This window comes from Camelina sativa, chromosome 17 (genome assembly GCF_030686135.1).
Source record: "Camelina sativa cultivar CO46 ecotype springtype chromosome 17, ASM3068613v1".
Classification (NCBI taxonomy): Eukaryota; Viridiplantae; Streptophyta; class Magnoliopsida; order Brassicales; family Brassicaceae; genus Camelina; species Camelina sativa.
The window spans coordinates 19,758,943-19,779,719 of NC_141896.1; the positions used below are offsets into that span (position 1 = coordinate 19,758,943).

The 20,777-nt window shown below is 37.2% G+C and overlaps 4 protein-coding genes across 4 annotated transcripts; 1 reads left to right on the forward strand and 3 right to left on the reverse strand.

Moving 5' to 3' along the window:
* Positions 1–6,711: 6,711 nt before the first annotated feature.
* LOC147924067 (uncharacterized) lies at positions 6,712–7,602 on the reverse strand. The gene has a single exon (XM_087496604.1). The coding sequence runs from the start codon at positions 7,600–7,602 to the stop codon at positions 6,712–6,714; it is 891 nt and encodes a 296-aa protein (XP_087352730.1).
* Positions 7,603–7,616: 14 nt separating this feature from the next.
* LOC147924068 (uncharacterized) lies at positions 7,617–10,146 on the reverse strand. Its single transcript, XM_087496605.1, has 6 exons — positions 9,771–10,146; positions 9,313–9,584; positions 9,047–9,133; positions 8,802–8,948; positions 8,453–8,718; positions 7,617–8,364 (listed from the first exon to the last, which is right to left on the reverse strand). Exons 1-6 carry the CDS (start codon positions 10,144–10,146, stop codon positions 7,617–7,619), a joined length of 1,896 nt encoding a protein of 631 aa, XP_087352731.1.
* A 405-nt stretch (positions 10,147–10,551) lies between these two features.
* Positions 10,552–13,422, reverse strand: LOC147924069 (uncharacterized). The gene is made up of 2 exons (XM_087496269.1): positions 13,077–13,422; positions 10,552–12,948 (listed from the first exon to the last, which is right to left on the reverse strand). Exon 2 carries the CDS (start codon positions 11,177–11,179, stop codon positions 10,790–10,792), a length of 390 nt encoding a protein of 129 aa, XP_087352395.1. The 5' UTR covers positions 11,180–12,948; positions 13,077–13,422; the 3' UTR covers positions 10,552–10,789.
* A 1,538-nt stretch (positions 13,423–14,960) lies between these two features.
* Positions 14,961–16,421, forward strand: LOC104759517 (uncharacterized). Its single transcript, XM_010482429.2, has one exon. The coding sequence runs from the start codon at positions 14,961–14,963 to the stop codon at positions 16,419–16,421; it is 1,461 nt and encodes a 486-aa protein (XP_010480731.2).
* The last annotated feature ends 4,356 nt before the right edge of the window (positions 16,422–20,777 follow it).

The following is a 20,777-nucleotide window of genomic DNA, read 5'->3' on the forward strand; positions in this document are numbered from 1 at the left end:
AATACTTTTCAAAAAAATAAAACAAAAAATGAAATATGCAAAATAAGGTATGTTAATTAAATATCCTCCTATCAATCCAATATAATTTTCCTAAATTATCTCCACCTCTGAACCTAATTTTCTGCAAAACTAAACAAAATTTTTGCTTTTCCAATATAGAAAACTCTATATTCATTTCAATCAATCGTATTCAATTACTTCAAATTTTTTAATTTTTAAAAAAATTCCTCCAGAATTTCCGTCTTTAATATATAGAAAATCTAAAGAGTTCCTCTACTAAATATAAAATATTTAATCTATAACAAGATTGGAAAAGTAACATTACAAAATAAAATTCCTAAAAATACATAAAACAAACAAATTTTTAGTTCCTAAACAGTCAGATTTCTGTATAGCAATTAATTTTTATAAATGTTTTAAATATATTATTTAATAAACTTTAATAAATTTAAATTATTATGGGACGGGTTACGATCGATATTCTTATAAATTTAAAATTTTAATAATCCATCGCTACGACCATCAGTATATTATAATAAAAAGTAATAAATTTCTAAAGATATAATTTATATAGAAAATATCGGCCTGTACTGTACCGTTAAAAGATGGTCATTACAATTAAGTCTATCGGGATAACGGATTTTAGCAAGGTATGTCTGCGGTTGGCGGGTTATCCCAAAAACTAAAAATATAAGATTTAAATAAATATATTATATATATAAATAATATTTTTATATAGTTCTGTATATATAATACGTGAAATATGTGATAATGTGAGGAAATTTAATTTACACCAATTAAGATAACTCCAAAATATCAATATTATAAGTTATTTAAAATTTTTTTTTTTTTTGCCACTAAATTTTTTAAGAATAATTAATATAAAATTTAGGTTGAGGACATGCTTGGGCATAACTTTAACGACCACGGCCTTAGCGGGTTGACCCGCTGCGGTCCATGAAAAAAAAATGAGGACCGACCTGTTTTACATCTCTATATACATGATTATTATAAACAAATTAGTACAACTTAATAGTATAAACGGATATTAATAAGTTTTGTAATGAATTCTGGCTCATTCTCCGAATATTTTTATCTTGGATTGGTGAAATTAATTTATAACAAAAATAAATTATTGTGTTGTATATAAACCGCAGATTAAGCCATAGAATTAACAATCAAAATACAATTATACAATCATAAACTTCAAATAAAACGTAAAAAATTAACTAACAATTACAATTTAAAAATTAATGATTTTAGTAAAAAAAATTAATCTCGCGGTATACCGCGTGTTAAAATCTAGTAAAATTTTGAAAATATGAGATATTTTATACAATTTTTGTGTAGTTTACTTTATAATATGAAACATCATCATAAAAATAATACAACCTCATAAAAAAATATTTCTTAAAAAAACAATAGCTTTACCAATGTAACAAAGTTGAAGAAATTACATTATTAAGTGAGAAAATATTAAATAGTTTAGTTTTTAGATAGAGATAAGTTTTTATAATCCTTTTTCTTTTAGGACATTTTCTTATAATTATCTTTATACTTTTAAAAAAATTATTAAAACTAAGTTTTTATTTTCTACATAGCAAAATCGTTAATCGTTAAAATTGACGCATGTCACAATCATATGAGTTACTAACTTTGAAAACCAAAATTTATATAATAAAATATGACCATAAATCATTGTCTACAACTTTTAGGCCATATGGGACATTAAACACATTTTTCTTTCATTAATTGAATAATATATGTCCTTTCTAAAAAATATTAGAATCCCAACATATGCATTATATAGTATATGATGATGTTTATTAATATGATGTATTATATGATAATTTAAAGCAATAAAAAATCATTGATAAGATATTTTTTCTACTTATAGAGACATTTTCCTCTACTCGAATATGTTTTCAACTTATAGAGACATCTTTGTCTAAATCATTTATATTAGCAGTAAGTTTTTAGACTTGGTTAAATGATCATCAAGTTACTCGTTCGTGTCCTTCGATGCCATCAAGGTCTCATGGAGAGAAATTGATGTAAATTAGTTCAGAAAAGTGTTCAACCAATTTTTATTTTTTTTTTAAAATTAGATTTAAAAAAGAAATAGCGTTTTTACAATTTGTGCAGCATTGAAATTAAAAGTAATAGCAAAACAGAGGTAGCTGATTAAGGAGAAACAAAAACAGTTATAGTCGTGATGATAGCTAAATGCTCAGTCCGTTAGCATACCGCTCGTCACCCCCAAGTGGGATTGCGAGCAGCTGGTTTCGAATCTGTCTATCAATCCATTTAATGATTGAGCTTGTGCGGTTGGGGGTGCCTCGTGTCGACGGTCACTCCGCTCCTGCCAAAGAGTGTAGACAGAGATCTGCAGAACGTAGCGCGCAAGAAACCCTACTGTCCGGTTAGGCTAGTGATTAGAAGCGCTCTGTACAATAGTTTGCCAATCTGCGGAGTGTCATGTGGTGTAAATGTGCGCAGAAAGGTTGTTCCAAATACGAGCCAAAAATCACATGAGAAAATGATGTGGTCTCTCGTTTTAAGTGCATTGTGACAGAGCACAAAAGTTGCATCAGCTCCCCTGTTCCAGAACAACATCCTATCCCCTGTGGATAGACGGTTCTGAACAGCTAACCAGGCACAAAAGGAAAATTTTGGGGTGGGGTGAGTGAACCACACACCACTACTCCAGTCAACAACACTAGAGGCTGTTTGGTTATTATGCCAAGTATCTGTGACAATCCATCCCGTTGACCCCATTAGCCCACTGCTAGCTTGCCCCCATAGGCTCCAAGCTGGCCCTGCAGGGCATCAATCCTAACTCCTCATTGTGGAAAGGAACTATTCATCTAATTCCACTAGTACGTTATTGGTGCGCCAGGCGTTCCTCGAACCCTGGTCCCCACCCTTTAACAACTTTCCCACAGGACAAGCTGTCACCAATTGATCTGCAGGTCAATTGGTGACAGTTTGTCCTGTGAGAAGGTTGTTAAAGGGTGGGAACCAGGGTTCGAGGAACGCCTGACGCACCAATAACCTACTGGTTATTAAAGGGTGGGAACCAGGGTTCGAGGAACGCCTGAAGTATACATCATTCATCACTAATTTTCAAAGTGAAACTGTGCTACTAACTCCCCAGTTTTCAAAGTGCTGATTTGTAGCTGCTTTGGTTTCACTGTTATCAGCTTCATAAGTGATTTAAAGATTTAAAGATTTAAAATTTGTATATTAGTATGATCCTTTCAAACAAATATAGGTAGAGTATTTAATAACGTTAGATATTGGATATTGGAATTCAAATTATTTAAATTCAAACATGAACATATAAACAGACAAAATTGTTTTTAAAAGACACAACTATAAAAAAAAATTATGATGAAAAGATTCAAATAAAATATATTGAAAAGACACAATTCTACAATAAATAAACGCAATTATATAAAAAAGTGTAATTGTCTAAATTTTTTAAAATATATATATATATATATATATATATATTATATGAAAAATAAAACAAAATATCGCAACTGTTATTAGCAGCTCTCGTTCCTTATAATGGTAAAAGTGAATAAGATATTGATCCAACCTAACAACCGTAAGAAAAAATAAACGAATGCTACTTTCCCAAATTGATTGATTCAATATTTGGGTACGCAGAAAAGTCAAAAAGCAAAATAATTTCACAAAATCACCGGATGAAGACGCAAAAGTAAACGCAACGCCAAAATACACACCACTCGTTCTTATACTATAAAGAAAGCTTTTAAAATCATGTTCCTAGGAGGAAAAAAAAAACTAAAAGTAAACATGCAATAGTCAAGCACATTCGTTAGAACTTAGAACAGGGGCGGAAGCAGTAAATGAAGATAGTGCATGACTACGGTTAGAAATTTTGTTTTAACCGTAACTATAACCATTTAATAAACGGTTATACGGTTACGGTTATATATTGTAACATTTGCGAACCGGAATTTTGGTTTAGGAGATAGTGCATCGATCGATGCAAGATTAGTTTTCACGGACGAGTTTAAGTTAAACGTTGCATTTTGGGGTTAGAAAAACCTTGGAATCGCTTATAAAAGCAGAAACTCGAGGGTTTGGCCGAGTTTGGCCGTTTCTGGGAAAAAGAAAAGAGAGGAAGTGTTCTTGAGTGCTCTTGGTGAGATTCTTGGAGTTTGGTGGTTGTTATTGCGAGATCTGTAGCTGGGATCGTTGTAGGAGCTTCCTAGGAGTGTAGATCTTCTTGTTTAAGTTTAGAATCTTCTTGGCAAAGGTGAGTAAATGACCATGGCTTATCTAAACTTGAGATTTCTCTGATCTGCTTGTTTGGCTTGTTAGAATGATATTTGGGACTTTTTGGAGCTTTCTTGTGGCTTGGAATCGAGTTTTTGATGGTTTAGGAACGGTGATCCGGCGAGAAGCTTCGGAAAAAGCGATGCTCGGCAGATGCGTCGATCGATGCACTTTGTGTGTCGGTCAATGCAAATACGAGGACGGCGCGATTTGACCTAGGAGCATCGGTCGATGCCATGTGGAGGCGTCGGTCGATGAAACTAGGGTTTTTCGTGAAATGTCGAGCATGCATCGGTCGATGCAGAGTTAGTATATTTATTATGTTTTAAAAACAGTTACGTTTAACAAATTACAGTTTACCTATGCGGTAAACCAATGGTTTTGATATGGTTACGGTTTGAATACGGTCCAAAATATGGTTATGGTTTAATTTTGATCATGCCTACCCCTGACCCTACTAAGTTTTAGAAATATGTAATATATAGTCTACTTCTGAATCTTCTAAATTTTAGGTTTTGTGTTTTGAACCCTCTAAAATTTTAAAATTGTATTTTGAATCCCCTATTGTTATGCACACTTGTGTAATAATCCTCAAAATTTTTGAACCAATAATAAATCATCTATAAAGTCATACATAAAAACATGTTTTAAATTTTTGAGAGTTAAATATTAATAATATTTAAACTTCTTATAAAATTTAAATATTTATAATATTTTAAACTTTCTATGGAGGTATTTATAATATTTTTAAACAACCTATAAAGTTTAAATATTTATAATATTTGAATTTTTAAAAAGTTTTAATAATTCTAATAGTTTAGACTTTTAAATTTTTTAAATTTGGACGTCTGATAAATCAAGTTTCCTACTCATTCATAGTTGGAAGCATATTAGTCTTATTTATAATGGTTCTCAGCCATTGTCTATAATTTTCTAGCTGATGTGGGAAGTTGTAAATACACTTATTTATAAGTATTTAAATATAGAAATTTTGACATAATTTCAAAAATGTTAAATATTGAGTTGTCGATCTTAAATGTTAAATGTTATTTATAAGTATTTTAATATAAAATTTTTAATACAGACTGACAAAACATCTTTAAATCGTCACAATTCGTGTTTAAAATAACGTTTTAGTTATGTATCTTATTATTATGAAACTATAGTCTCAAATAGTCACAAATGATAATTAAAAATTTGTCGCAGAATTTTAACAAATACTCAAAAATCATGATATTTTGTGACTATCATAATGTCCAGTCTCATCATTAGAAGTTAGATTCAAATAGTCACAAGTTATTACTAAAAAATTTATTGCATATGAAAAAAATTATAACTAAAGAAATAATCTCAAAATTTTTTTTTAAAATTTATAATCATACAATTTTTTTATAATCATAAACATTAGATATACATTATAAGCTATCTTTATTCTTACAAACAAAATAAATTTTAAATTCGTCCAGATACACATATTCGACCATAACTCTCATATTATAACTCCTATGGAAACGATCTCAAGCTCTCTGGTAAGGTAAACTCATATCTTGCCAACAGCGGGTAGAACAGCTTCTGGTTCAATTTGTAGGAGTGGGAAACGATTTCACAAGATGACTGATGTTAATTCGCGAATCTATGCAGAATAGGTTTGAGAAAACATGTATAACTTTTAATCTACAAAAAGGGTTACAAAATCCTTTGGGGAAAACTTACATCTATTGGTTGGGAAAATGCTCACCAAAATTCGTCCATAAAAGAGTCTGTTTACTCCTTCTTTTTCACCATCTCCTAGGACATGTAAGATCTGTCCTTAATCTCAATTGTGGCTCATTGTTCTCTTTCTCTCAAACGTTTACTCTCTCTCTCTCTCTCTAGGTTTAGGAGGCACAAAATTATAAAGAATAAAACTATAATCATCTCTTAAATAAGTCTTGTTAAATTAGAATTAGAGACTTGGCTTAATGGGCCTTGCATAATTGACATAACAATTTATATTATTTTATGACTAATGTTTACTCATTTTAATGTCACAAATTGTGACTTGCATATATGTTATAAGTTCATAACCAATTTGCAACAACATATTGATCACAATGTAGTCATAAGAGTGATGATTAATAATATCGTAGCATATTCGTCACTAATTGTGACAAATTTTGGTTATGAATTTTACCGTCATAATATAGTGACGAAAATACTATGAATTTGTGACAAATAAATTTAGTCATAATATCATATTTAAAGTGTCACAAATTTGTGACATAAATTTTTTGTCTCAATAAAATCATTTTCTTTTACTGTATGGAGGTATTTATAATATTTTTAAATATCCTATAAAGTTTAAAAATTTATAATATTTGAACTTTTTTTTTTTTTTTGCTAGCAGATTACAAGATTGGCTCAAATGAGCCAATTAGACGGAAAATTGTTCACAAATGTGATTGGAAGCGATTCCACTCTAGCTCGACGCGCCAGTTTGTCCGCTCTACCATTTTGTGATCTTGGTACCTGAACGAGAGAGAATGAAAGGAATTCACCCTTATCTTCATCAATAACGTCCAGATATGTCTTGAAAGCAGGCCACTCGGAAGGCGAAGACACCATCTTCACCAAATCAGAACAGTCTGTGAGAAAAACGACTTTATCATTATCAGCACCAATCATACATCTCATTGCCCAGATAAGGGCTTCTACCTCTGCATGGAGTGGTGACAAGCTACGGCGAGAATTAGATGCACCCATGGTGAGAGATTCTCCCTCGGGAGAAATGCAATACCATCCTCTACCCATAAACTGATCAGTCACCTTCCAGGAACCATCTACAAAGCATCGATGACTAGACTCATAACCATGAACCGTGTTACAAGTCTGAGTCATAGATCTGGATAGAGGCCGAGGGACACCAGGAGAAAAGGATCCTAATAGATCTTCCTGGGCTGAAGACCAAAGCCTGAATTCTTCCTCTGCTAACCGTAAAATTGCTATCGGATTGGAGTCCAAGTTACTGAATAATTTATCATTTCGGGTCTTCCAGATATACCATAGAATCCACAGAAACATTTCCACCGAAGGAATGTCTTGAAACCTCCAAAATAAGGAGTCCATATTAGTATATACAAAATCCGTTGGGAAGCAACCCAAAGAGGTCGGGAATTGGGACCATCCCCAAACCTGCCTAGCCGGAGGACATAAGAAGAGAGCATGGTTAACTGTCTCCTCCGTCCCTCCACAAATTGCGCATTCCATATCACTACTTAGTCCACGACGTCGTAGATTAGCTGTTGTCGCCATGCAACCCGTAATTGCTAGCCACAAAAAATGTCTTTTGGTGGACACCGAATGTGCCAGACAAATGCCTGTAGAGAAATAATATTGGGACCGGAAATGGGGAGATCACTTACCGGTTTCTGCCGCAAAGCTTGATACCCAGATTTAATAGTATAGCCACCGGTTTTAGTCAAATGGCATCCCAAACTATCCGGTGTGGTAAGATTGCCAAGGGGTAAAGCAGAAATAAGGGCTACATCCTCCGGCTCGAAAAAAGCCAAAAGTAATGCCAAATTCCAGGAACGTGAAGTCCTGTCAATGAAATTTTCAACTCTAAGCGTTGGATCGAATGGCGATCCTGAACGCAATGCTGGTCCCGGGAGTTGAGCAGGTATCCAAGGGTCAGACCATACTGAAATGGAGGCCCCAGTTCCTACCCGTTTAATGAGTCCTTTGTTCACCAAAGAGCGAGCAGAAATCATACTTCGCCATCCATAAGATGGAGAATAAGATTTAATAGGATCCAATGGATCAGAATGCCTATAATATCGTCCATTGAAAACCTTTGCAAATAAGGAATCTGGAACTGAGATCAAACGCCAAAGTTGTTTAGCAAAAAATGCGGTATTGAAATCGTCCAAACACCTAAACCCCAAGCCTCCCTCCATTTTATCAACACACAGCCTGTCCCAGGCGATCCAATGAAGACCCCAAGTTTCTCCTGAAGAGCTCCACCAGAAGTTTGAGATGGCACTCGTAAGTTTCCATGTAACTGTTTTCGGAATTCTAAAACAAGACATAACAAAGGTAGAGACAGCGGTTGCGTCCGATTTGATCATGACCTCTTCCCCCCCCCCCCCCCCGAGATAGTAACCTGGCAGGCCATCCAGCAGCCCGTTTTTGTAACCGATCTTGGAAGAAAGAGAATATTTTGGTTTTCGACCCACCAGGACTTTCCGGGATTCCCAAATATGAGCTCATGCCGCCTAAAGTGGTAATGCCCAGAATACATATTAAATCTTCACGTACTCCTGCATCTACTGTATGTCCAAATTGAACTGAAGACTTCTGGAAGTTTATCCTCTGACCAGAAATCCGTTCATATTGCCTGAGAATCCCCAAAATAACTTCACACTGCTCCTTCATGGCCCGAAAGAAAAACAGACTATCATCTGCAAACAATAAATGTGAGATTGCCGGACACACAGTGGAGACCTTAATACCTGTAATAAGTTTAGACCTTTCCGCCTTCCGTAAATTTGCAATAAGGACCTCAATGCAGAGGATAAAAAGGTAAGGTGACAAGGGTCTCCTTGACGGAGCCCTCTAGACGGGATTATGATCCATGGGGTTGACCATTTAATAAGACACTATATTCAACTGATGTCACGCACTACATGATCCAAGAAATCCATTTGTCACTGAAACCAAATTTCCGCAATAATAATTCAACAAAAGACCATTCTACCCGATCATAGGCCTTACTCATATCTGTTTTGATGGCCATAAACTTGCCCTTGCAAGAGGGATTGGTACGAAGTCCGTGAAACATTTCCTGAGCAATCAAAATATTATCCGTAATCAAGCATCCTTCTACAAATGCCGATTGTGTCTCAGAAATCAATGCTGGTAGAAACTTATGCAACCGCTGACATAAGATCTTCGAAATAATCTTGTACCCGACATTACATAAACTAATGGGGCGCCATTCAGTATCCGGGTCGGTTTTTCTACCTTCGGGATGAGACAAATATTTGTCCTATTTAGGCGTTTATCAAAACTCCCATCCTGAAAAAAGGAATCCACCGAAAGCTTTAAGTCAGCCTTAACCGTATCCCAAGCACGCTGACAAAACAGGGCCGTCATACCGTCCGGTCCCGGGGCTTTATCAGGATGCATCATAAATAGAGCCTCTTTAATTTCTTGTTCTGTGACTGGTCTAGTCAGTGTCTCATTGGTGTCGTCCGTGATAGAGGTGCTTATTTCGCCCAACGATTCCTCAATCTCTGAGGGGTCGATAGACGTGAATACCTCTTAAAAATATGATATTGCAATTTCCTGAACCCGAGTCTCCTCCGTAATCCAGTGTCTGGATTCATCATGCATCCCGACAATCCGATTATTAGCTCTTCTTAATTTTGTTTGGGCATGAAAATAACTAGTATTTTGGTCCTCGAAACGCATCCACCTACTTCGGCTTTTCTGATACCAGTAAATCTCCTCATCCCGATAAGCTTCACGCAATTTCCAATTCAATTCTGAGATAACCTCAACAGAAACAGAGTCGTCCTCCTGAGCAATTGCTAATTGGGATTTTAACTCCTCAATCGTTTCACGTCCAAACGGGGCTTGTGGTTTCCTCCAACGGGAAATTGCTTGGTGGCACTTTATTATTTTGTCCATTAAATTCCTAGGCACCCCAGTTTCCCCTGAGGCCCAACCCTCTGAAATGGCTCCAAAGAAACCCTCTTTTTCAAGCCACCGTCGGTCAAATCGAAAAATGCTCCTCCCTTTCCGAACTGTATCCTCCAAAGAGGCTACCACCGGTTTATGATCTGAGGCTATCATTGGTAGATATTCTGTAAACGCATTCCGAAACATGTCATGGAGTTTCTCGTTGGCTAGGGCGCAGTCGAGACGACATCTGATTGGCTTCTAATCCCACCAATCGCGCCACGACAAGCTATCCCCAACCGCTGGAAACTCTAATAATCCACAATGCCGGATCATTGTGTTAAAATTCACAAAAGAGGAGGCATGACGAAGCTTTCCGCCCTGTTTTTCGTGGTTACCTTTAAGTTCATTAAAATCACCTATGAGAAACCAAGGAGAATCACGAGACAAACCAATCCGCGTTAACCGTTCCCACACTAGATCTTGATTCGTTGGAACCGGATCACCATAGACAAAGGTAAAGTAAATAACATGTCCTTTATAGGTAAGTTCCAAATCAATCAAACAGTTTGACTCAAATAAAATTGAAACATCATAATTCTTATTATAAAATAAGGCCAAACCGCCACTACATCCAATAGGATCAACTGTTTTTAAATTTGAATAACCAAAATGACCAATAAAAGGTTACAAAATAGATAAAGGCTGTCTATTTCAGATAAAAATAAAAAATCAGGTCTATGCTTTCCCCACAAATCCCTGAGATACCCAATAGTTGCTTTATTCCCAAGTCCTTGACAATTCCAGCTTAAAATCTTCATTCCAGCTTTGTTCCACCAGTTGAACCCTTCTCCTGTTCCGGGTTCCTTAGGTTTGGTCCTTCTCCAGCCTCTTTAGGGACATGGCGTTTCCTTGGTGTTGTACATAGATACACATTCAATTTCCTGGAAAAATCTCCTTTGAGAGCCAAAGGAGGCTTCACCTTGTTGGCCTTCTCCACTTGCGGAACCGCAACAGAAGCTACACCTGAGTTAAGTTTTGCTTCCATGGGGCCACCACCTGAGTCCGCTGGTGCTCCTCCGAGAGCCGCATTGACCATGGCTGGATCAAAGGTAGGATCTTCCACCGAAACATCCATGTCTCCATCAGTCTGCTGCTGTGGATCCTCAACCGTTTTGTCCACATCCTCTGCCTCTACCTCCTCCATCTGCTAATCAAAGCTCTCCTCCAAAGTTTCCTTTGCTGCTGTCGACACCTGCTGAGTCGGTGTCTCACTCACAGGTGCCGAAATTTCGCCAGCATTCACCTCAGTTGAGTCAGACTGCAGAACACCAGAGCCAGTGAACTGTGGAACTAACCCATCACCCAGGACTGAAGAACCCGCATCAACCAAGATCACCTCTTCTTCCAAGCGGGACTGTTGAACCAACTCTGGTTCCTAGAAAAGAGGCCTCCGGACCCGCTTCAATGGTGGAACCCCAAAAGTTGTAGCCTGAACCGCCACATGCTCGACCTGATCTGGAATCTGTCCCGGTTCCAATTCCTCAACCAGAGCTACACCCAAGGGAGGTACCACAGTCGTGGTAGCTCTATTCTTTTGGCGGTAATCATTAAAAGGCACAGTATTGTTGGACTGACATGGTTTAGATGAAGGTTCACCCAACCGATTCTTTGTCCCTGCATCCTACTTTCCCTTGGATGGGCGCTGACTGGACTGAGACAATCTCCGTGTATCCACCGCCTTACCTTTTCCCTTGTTTCTATCATTCATGACAGCCCCTTTGTAACTCTGCAACGGACGAGCTGAGTCGTCTTCAATAGGAACATGCAACGCCGGAGTGATCTTGTTGGTAGCCCACAGTGGGCAATGATTCTCATCGTGACATAGACTGGAGAACTTCTTGCAACAACCATGAAGACGCTCATAATGAAGGTTGACAATAGTCTCCTAGCCATTGTAAAACTCGATCACCGTGTCAAAGCACAAGGGCTTGAACCCATTTACTGTCACTTTCACTCTTCCACCATCGATATCCACCGTCTCCACTCGACCAAGTTCTGAGCCAATGCTACGAAAGGTTGGCTCAGCCTAGAACTGAAATGGAACATCCAGGACTCTGACCCAAAAAGTTAAGTCTGAAGGGTAGGCAGGATCCACTGTTGGGCTCCACCAAACCAGTGACACCATCCAACCATCAAAATGAAATGGACCCATCTATAGAACCTCCAGGATGTCTTCTTCATTGTCAAAATCAAATTGAAACTTCCCAAGCCCAAGGTCAGCTCCCACAACACTTCCTTCAACATGCCAAAACTTGGGTAGCATGATCAAGAGGGACTTCATATCCTGCACCTTAGGATTCATACAGCGACCCACCATTGTTTTTGAATACCCCGCAATCAAGGCAGAATTATCAAAATATGGGATTTTTATTCTGCGCTTGGGAACCATACCCTCTTCACTCTTACTCTCCACATTCTTCCCCAAGAAAGCACTCTGAGACATGATGAAGCTCACCAGCGAAAACCAAGCACACCAACTAGACAAGAAAAGAGAACACTCGGATACTGAGACAAGGAAGCAAAAGATGTTGTGATGAGGACTGAGTGCTGCAAGGCGATCTCTTATATAGCCCCAAACATTCCAAAACCAAAGAGCTATGAATCCAACCGATTCGATACATAAATGGCAATTGACAACCTCATGATACGCAAGTATCAGAATAATATCTGAAATCACCATTAAAACATTCAGACAGGTTGATCGAATCATTGATGATCTCTTGTGCGAATCAATCTTCGATCGGATTCGAAATAAGATCAAACCTTTGTCCCAAATATACAAGCATTGACAAAGCGGCCTTTGTGCTTTAATGTCGTCCATCCGAACCTTCTGTTTTTCTTCGAAGCAGAAAAGGCAACTGGACTTTTCTTGATACTCAGAAATCAGAAGAGAATCCGAAATCACCATTGAACCTAAAAAGGAAACAAGAATCATTGTTATTTGCCATTGCGAATCAACCCTCAAACGGATTTGAAATGCAAACAAACCATTGTCCCAAATCAAGCTTCCGCTATCATCAATGACATTAGATCGTACATACCAATCGGATCGCATTTGGAGGGAGATGTGGGATATCTCAACCTCAAAACCCATTAATGCTGATCGTATTACACGATCCCGAATCCGCTTGCCCATAGAAACCCAGGATACCAAATTAAAACCATATCTCCAAGCGAAGATTTGGACATCACTGTGAGACCCAATAATCTCTTTCCATACGCTCCAGATGAGCCAAGAGAAAAAGGAAGATTTAAAGATCCAGGAGACCAGAAAAAACCCGATAACAATCCAAAGAGAATACATTACGATCCATTTAGAAATCTAGATCAGCCGTCGCCGTTTTCATCGCCTTCGTAGGAGAGAATAATGATAATATTTGAACTTTTGAAAAGTTGCAATAATTATAATATTTTAAACTTTTAAAATTTCAAAATTTGGACGCTTGATAAATCAAGCTTCGTGCTCATTCGTAGTTGGAAGCATATTAATCTTATTTATAATGGTTCTCAACCATTGTATAAATTTTTCTAGCCGATGTGAGACGGTTTAAATTCACTTATTTATAAGTATTTTAATATAGAAATTTAACATAATTTCAAAAATGTTAAATATTGAGTTGTCTGATCGCGATTGGTCGTTTTAAAAAAATTTTAATATAGAAAATTTTGAAAATTTTAAAAAATGTTAATTAGTGACATGTCGAACCCCGATTATATGTTTTTAATTCTACGTGGACAGTCTTAGGATATAAGCTCCTATTTTTATTTAGTATAGATTTTGGCCAAATAACAAATATTTATGGATCAGCCACTGGTTCGAACTTAGAAGTGTACCTTATGGATATCAATGTCAAGTTTTTATCTTTATAAAGAATTTTAAGTGTTTATGTCGATGTAAGAATAAAATGAAAATAAGATTTAAAGTATATTTTAGAACATATTGATCAAAATAAAACCCTGGCCATTTGCAGCCAGAATGATGGAGCCCTAATTTCACACTTCTTTTGAGCCCATTGTAGCCAACAAATAGAAGGGTACGTATAACTTATTAGGCCTTGATTGGAACAACAGTTAGTGAAGCATTAGCATTATGCAGCATGAGCAGTATGATGCATAAGTTGTATGCTATTATTTATTAACAATGATATGTGATTGGTACAACTGTTAGCATTTAGACATAAAATTACAAAATTAGATATTTTAAATATACAAATATAGTAAACTCTAAGTGTTTAATGAGGGTAAAATTGTATTTTAATAACTTTAAAACCATTATGCTTGGGAAATGCTTCGTTTAGGAGCATTGGGCTGTAGAGCATTCTAAAGCCTTTTATGCTCCCTTTATGCTTTCTAAACAAAACGTGATTGGCTTTCTAAAATCTATATGCTCATTTATATACACTAACAATCAAGGCCTTAATTGCCACGATAGCCGGCCCCAAGCACATGCTGATGAAGTATGTGCTTGCGGCCATAAAATAATATCTAGTTTCTCAGCCTTTCATAATATGTTTGTTAGTGCAGTGGTAAAAGTCATTTAAAAAGTAATAGAGGTCTGTGTTCGAGCCCAATCACCTCTGTTTCTAACAATTTTTATTTTTATTTTCTTTGGTCTGTTGGCTTAAGCATGAAGTCAACTTGAAGAAATGTGGGAATCCTTATCCAACCGGGCAATGGTTAAGAGATAAGGATCAAAGTGTTTAGGAGTTATCTAGACACAAGGTGTTTCCTAATAGGTTTAGGACTAAAAGTTTATATATAAGGAGATGTCAAGGTGTGACATAACTTATGAGTTTGTGAGAGAGATTGGAGAGACTTAAGTTTTTGAGAGAGTTTTCTTAAGTAATAAAGAAAGGTGTTCTTTATATTCAATCTTCAAACTTTTATTTGAGAACAATATTTGGTATCAGAGCAAGGAAGAAAAGATGATGAAGAACGATGACACAGAGACATCAACGAGCAAACAAAAGGAAGGAGGAGGACCTTCTTCCATCAAGTGTCCTATGCTAAGCATGAGCAACTACACTGTCTCGGCCATGCGCATGAGGATACTTCTCAGAGTAAACAAAGTATGGGATGCTATCGAAACAGAGGACAAGGACGAGGATATGAATGACCTCGCCATGGCGTTACTTTTCCAGTCCATCCCCGAGTCTCTGATACTGCAAGTAGGAGAGCTAGACACAGCAAAGAAGGTATGGGATGCCATAAAGTCTCGTCATGTTGGGGCAGAGCGGGTGAAAGAAGCCAGACTGCAGACTTTGATGGCAGAGTTCGACCGGATCAAGATGAAAGATTCAGAGACTATTGACGATTTTGCTGGGAATCTATCTGCTATTTCATCTAAATCTGCTGCTCTAGGAGAGGATATTGAGGAATCGAAACTTGTCAAAAATTTTCTTAAGTGTCTCCCTCGGAAAAAATACATACACATGGTTGCTTCCTTAGAGCAAGTGCTCGATCTGAACAAAACAAGTTTTGCAGACATTGTTGGTCGCATGAAGGCTTACGAAGAACGTATTGCAGAAGAAGAAGAGGTCCTTGAAGATCAAAATAAATTGATGTACACAAATTCGGAGCCTCAAGCACCACAATCAAACCGTTTTGAACAAAATCGTGACTTCAATGGAGGATACTATGGAGGGTATCGAGGCAGGGGTCGCGGAGGACGATTTAGAGGAAGAGGCCGTGGGAGATTTAACGGAGCAAGAGATTTTTTAAAAGTTGAGTGTTTTCGATGTGATAAACTTGGTCATTATGCGTCAGAGTGTCCAGACAGATTGCTCAAGCTACAAGAAACTCAAGAAACTGATATAAAAGACACTGAAGAAGCAGATGAGCTCATGATGCATGAGATTGTATTTTTGAATGAGAAAAAGGTTGATCCAAAGAAGTATGAGACAGATACTAAGGAGGATAATGTGTGGTACCTTGATAATGGAGCTAGCAATCATATGACTGGAGACCGCAGGTATTTTTCATCTTTGGATACTACTATTACTGGAAAAGTGAGGTTTGGAGATGACTCTCGCGTGGATATAAAAGGGAATGGATCTATTGAGTTTGTCGATATGAATGGGGAAGAAAGAACTATGTCTAGCGTATACTACATTCCTGATTTGAAGAGCAGTATTATTAGCCTTGGACAGGCGACTGAGGTTGGTTTTGATGTACGAATGCGAGGAGAAGACCTAACTATGCACGATACAGATGGGAAGTTAGTTGTTAAGACTACTAGGTCAAGGAATCGATTGTACAAGGTTCGCATGAACATTAAAGACCACATGTGTTTAAGTGTAAAGGTGCTAAGCGAGTCTAACAAATGGCATGCAAGATTGGGGCATATAAACCTTGAGACAATGAGGTCGATGATACAAAGAAGATAGTTACAGGGGTTCCACAAGTCAAGATAGAGAAGGAAGTTTGTACTTCATGTTTACTGGGAAAACAGACGAGACAAATGTTCCCCAAGGCAACTCTGTTTCGAGCTACCAAACAACTTGAATTGATTCACGGAGATTTGTGTGGACCAATCACACCAAGCGCAGCCGCTGGGAACAGATATATCTTTGTTCTCATAGATGATTACTCAAGATATATGTGGACAATATTGTTAAAAGAAAAGAGTGATGCATTCTCTAAATTTCAGAAGTTCAAGTCTGTTGTAGAACAAGAATCGGGAGAGAAGATTAAAACGTTTAGAACAGACAGAGGAGGAGAGTTCACATCGATTGAGTTTAATTCTTAATGTGAAGAATCAGGGATAAGACGTCATCTCACAGCTCCATACTCACCACAGCAGAACGGAGTGGTTGAAAGGTGAAACAGGACTCTCATGGAGATGACCAGAAGTATTATGAAACACATGAGTATTCCGAACCATCTTTGGGGAGAAGCTGTGAGGCATTCGACTTATTTGCTAAATAGAATTGCTACAAGAGCTGTTAAGGACAAGACACCGTATGAATTGTTCCGTAACAAGACACCAACTATCGAACATCTGCGGATTTTTGGCTGTATCGGATATGCAAAGGTGGACACTCCGCATCTTAAGAAACTTGATGACAGATCGCGAAGGCTAGTGCACTTAGGAGTGGAACCAGGAACAAAAGCGTATCGACTCTTAGACCCAATAACTCAAAGAATAGTGGTAAGTAGAGATGTTGTCTTCGACGAAACTAAAGGATGGTATTGGAGGGAGATTACTCAAGAACAGAGTAGAGCTGGAGATTTCAAAATACAACTTGGAGTGTTTGGCAATCATGGGATCAGAGGAATTGATCAAAACAGCAACATGTTAGAACAACCTGCAACAGAGGAGAATGATGCAGAACCTGCAAATACGAGTGATGAACTAACTGATGCAGAGTCTGATCATGACGAAGAAGGAGTTGAGCAAGAAGGGAACGAAGCTGATGAGGAACAGATAGTGGTAAGAAGATCATCGAGAGTGGTGACCAGACCTAAATATCTCAATGATTATATATTATTGGCAGAGATCAAAGGAGAACAGCTGCTAATGTGTGTGGATAATGAACCAAGAGACTTTAGTGAAGCAAGAGAGTCAAAACAGTGGTTAGCAGCTTGTAAGGAAGAGATGAGTTCGATCTCTAAGAATAATACTTGGAGTCTCGTTGATTTACCACATGGTGCTAAAGCTATAGGCTTAAAATGGGTTTTTAAGCTCAAGAGGAATTCTGATGGATCTATAAATAAATATAAGGCTAGGCTGGTAGCAAAGGGGTACGTACAACGGTATGGAATTGATTACGAAGATGTGTTTGCTCCAGTGGCTCGAATAGAGACAATCCGACTTCTCATAAGTCTTGCTGCTTCAAGGGGATGGGAGATACATCATCTAGATGTTAAAACAGCTTTTCTCAATGGAGAATTGAAGGAAACAGTTTACGTCTCGCAACCTGATGGTTTCATTGTAGAAGGGAGTGAAGATAAAGTGTACAAACTCCATAAAGCCTTGTATGGCTTGAAGCAAGCTCCGAGAGCTTGGAATGAGAAGCTTAATCAGGTTCTTAAAGGACTCCAGTTCAGAAAGTGCACTAAAGAACCATCAGTGTTCCGGAAAAAGGTGGGTCAAGAAATTCTACTTGTTGCAGTATATGTCGATGACATATTTGTTTCAGGATCAAGTACATCGGTTGTAGAGAATTTCAAGAAGGAAATGTCTTTGAAGTTTGAGATGAGTGATCTCGGTAAGTTAACTTACTATCTAGGTATTGAGGTTTGCCAAAATCATAATGGGATAACTCTGAGTCAGGAGCGATATGCACTAAGAATTCTGGAGGAGACTGGTATGAGCAAGTGTAACTCGGTAGAGACACCAATGGACGATGGTATTAAGCTGTCGAAATCAGAAAAGGAGAAAGACATTGATGGCACGAACTACAGGAGAATTGTAGGCTGTCTGCGATACCTACTTCACACACGGCCTGACTTGTCTTATTGTGTTGGAGTTTTAAGTAGGTATATGCAGGCCCCAAAAGAGTCGCATGGAGCTGCATTAAAACAATGTCTCAGGTATTTGCGAGGAACCACTTCGTTTGGGTTGATGTTCAAGTGTTCTTCCAATGAGACGTTAAGGTTAGTTGGTTATAGTGACAGTAGTCACAATGTGGACCCTGATGACGGGAAGAGCACGACTGGACATGTGTTTTATCTCGGTGGAAGTCTGATTACTTGGTGTTCACAAAAGCAAGACACAGTTGCTCTGTCTTCTTGTGAAGCAGAGTTCATGGCTGCGACTGAGGCAGCAAGACAAGCGATTTGGCTCCAAGAGTTATTGAGCGAGATCACAATGTTGGCGTGTGCGAAGGTAATTGTTCGAATCGATAATGAGTCTGCAATAGCTCTTCCAAGAAATCCAGTATTTCATGGACGCAGTAAACATATACACACCATATTTCATTTTATTAGAGAGTGTGTAGAGAATGGACAGATAGAGGTTGAACATGTTCCTGGTGAAAAACAGAAGGCAGACATTTTAACAAAACCTCTTGGGAGAATCAAGTTCAAGGTAATGAGAGAATTGATTGGAGTGAGAGACTTCAAGCTTAGAAGGGAGATTGTTGGCTTAAGCATGAAGTCAACTTGAAGAAATGTGGGAATCCTTATCCAACCGGGCAATGGTTAAGAGATAAGGATCAAAGTGTTTAGGAGTTATCTAGACACAAGGTGTTTCCTAATAGGTTTAGGACTAAAAGTTTATATATAAGGAGATGTCAAGGTGTGACATAACTTATGAGTTTGTGAGAGAGATTGGAGAGACTTAAGTTTTTGAGAGAGTTTTCTTAAGTAATAAAGAAAGATATTCTTTATATTCAATCTTCAAACTTTTATTTGAGAACAATATGGTCCACTAAAAAATCAGCCTTAACATGGGTTTGTGGCCCCAATATGTTGTGCGACGGCTCTATAATCACACGATGACTTCAAGAGCAAGTCACCACCGTACAACTGATATGATATGATCTCTTTACTCTCTTCATCTAGCATCTGCTGATCTGCACAACTTCCGAAATGCGTTGGCTTTCATGTCAAATATTTATTGGAAAATAAAAGTGAAACCTCGGGTGGGAGTTATGGTATATATATCAGACTTTTAACGTTAGCGAAATTATGTAATGTAGCAGAAGCTTTAGAAGAAGCAACGGCTCTTCATGAATGCATCATTGCTCTGCTTTCTCCTTCTGATGGTAGCTCTCGCAATTCTGGTTACGGATCTGTTGATATGAAACACTGAAGATGTCGACAAAATGCCTGAGATATATGAATTCAGAAACTTGGTGATTAATTTGTCAACCGACGGGGATGGTAATGAAGCAACAAATTGTATTGCGAGGAGATTCTTATGAGGGATCACTGCATTGTGAATCTATGTGGAGAGAATATATATATGTACAGGGAATTTGGAATCATACATACCACGAATACTATCACAGTGTCGCTAAAATGTTTGCAAAACCTGGTCACTTGGACGAATCAATGAATATTATTGAACATCCAAAAAGACATTTGTTCCTATCTTATATAATAAGACAAAGTTTTTCTCAACTTTTGTTAAGGAGATGACACTTGGCTTACTATTTATCTGACACCTGTATTTTTTTTGTTTGGACCTAATTAACTATAGTTTGGACCTAATTAACTACAGACCCATAAAACCAAAAAAAAAAAAATCAACATTTCATTCCTCCCTTTTTAATCAGAAACATATACAACCTCCAAAAATCTAGAGCCACCTTATATCAGTGTGTGGTTGGTTTATCTCGGAACTAAACCAACATTAAATTAAATTTACAATTTTGAATTCTTGGGTTTAATTTCTAGGTTTGAATCTTATTTAATTTTTACAGGCACAAGCGGAATCAAATTTAAGTAAGATGGTGGGATGATATTATTTAAGTAAATTAGTTTAACTTTTTAAATAATTGTTTATATAAAATTAAATTTTTGAGCTTACTTTCTAGATTATTACGTAAGATTGTGAGATATTTTAATCTAATTCTATAATTATTTTGTTCGGTTCACACTTATTATTTCAAACGTCATGGTATTTTTGAATTATATAAAATTTATAAGTTTTCATATTAGGAATTTCAGAATAAATTATGAACATAATTAGTTATGTTTTGATTTGAAATAATACCATCATTTTATGCATTGCCTTATATCTACCCACTATTTTCCTCAATTTTCATTTTTGTTTATATTACTTCTCATTTTTA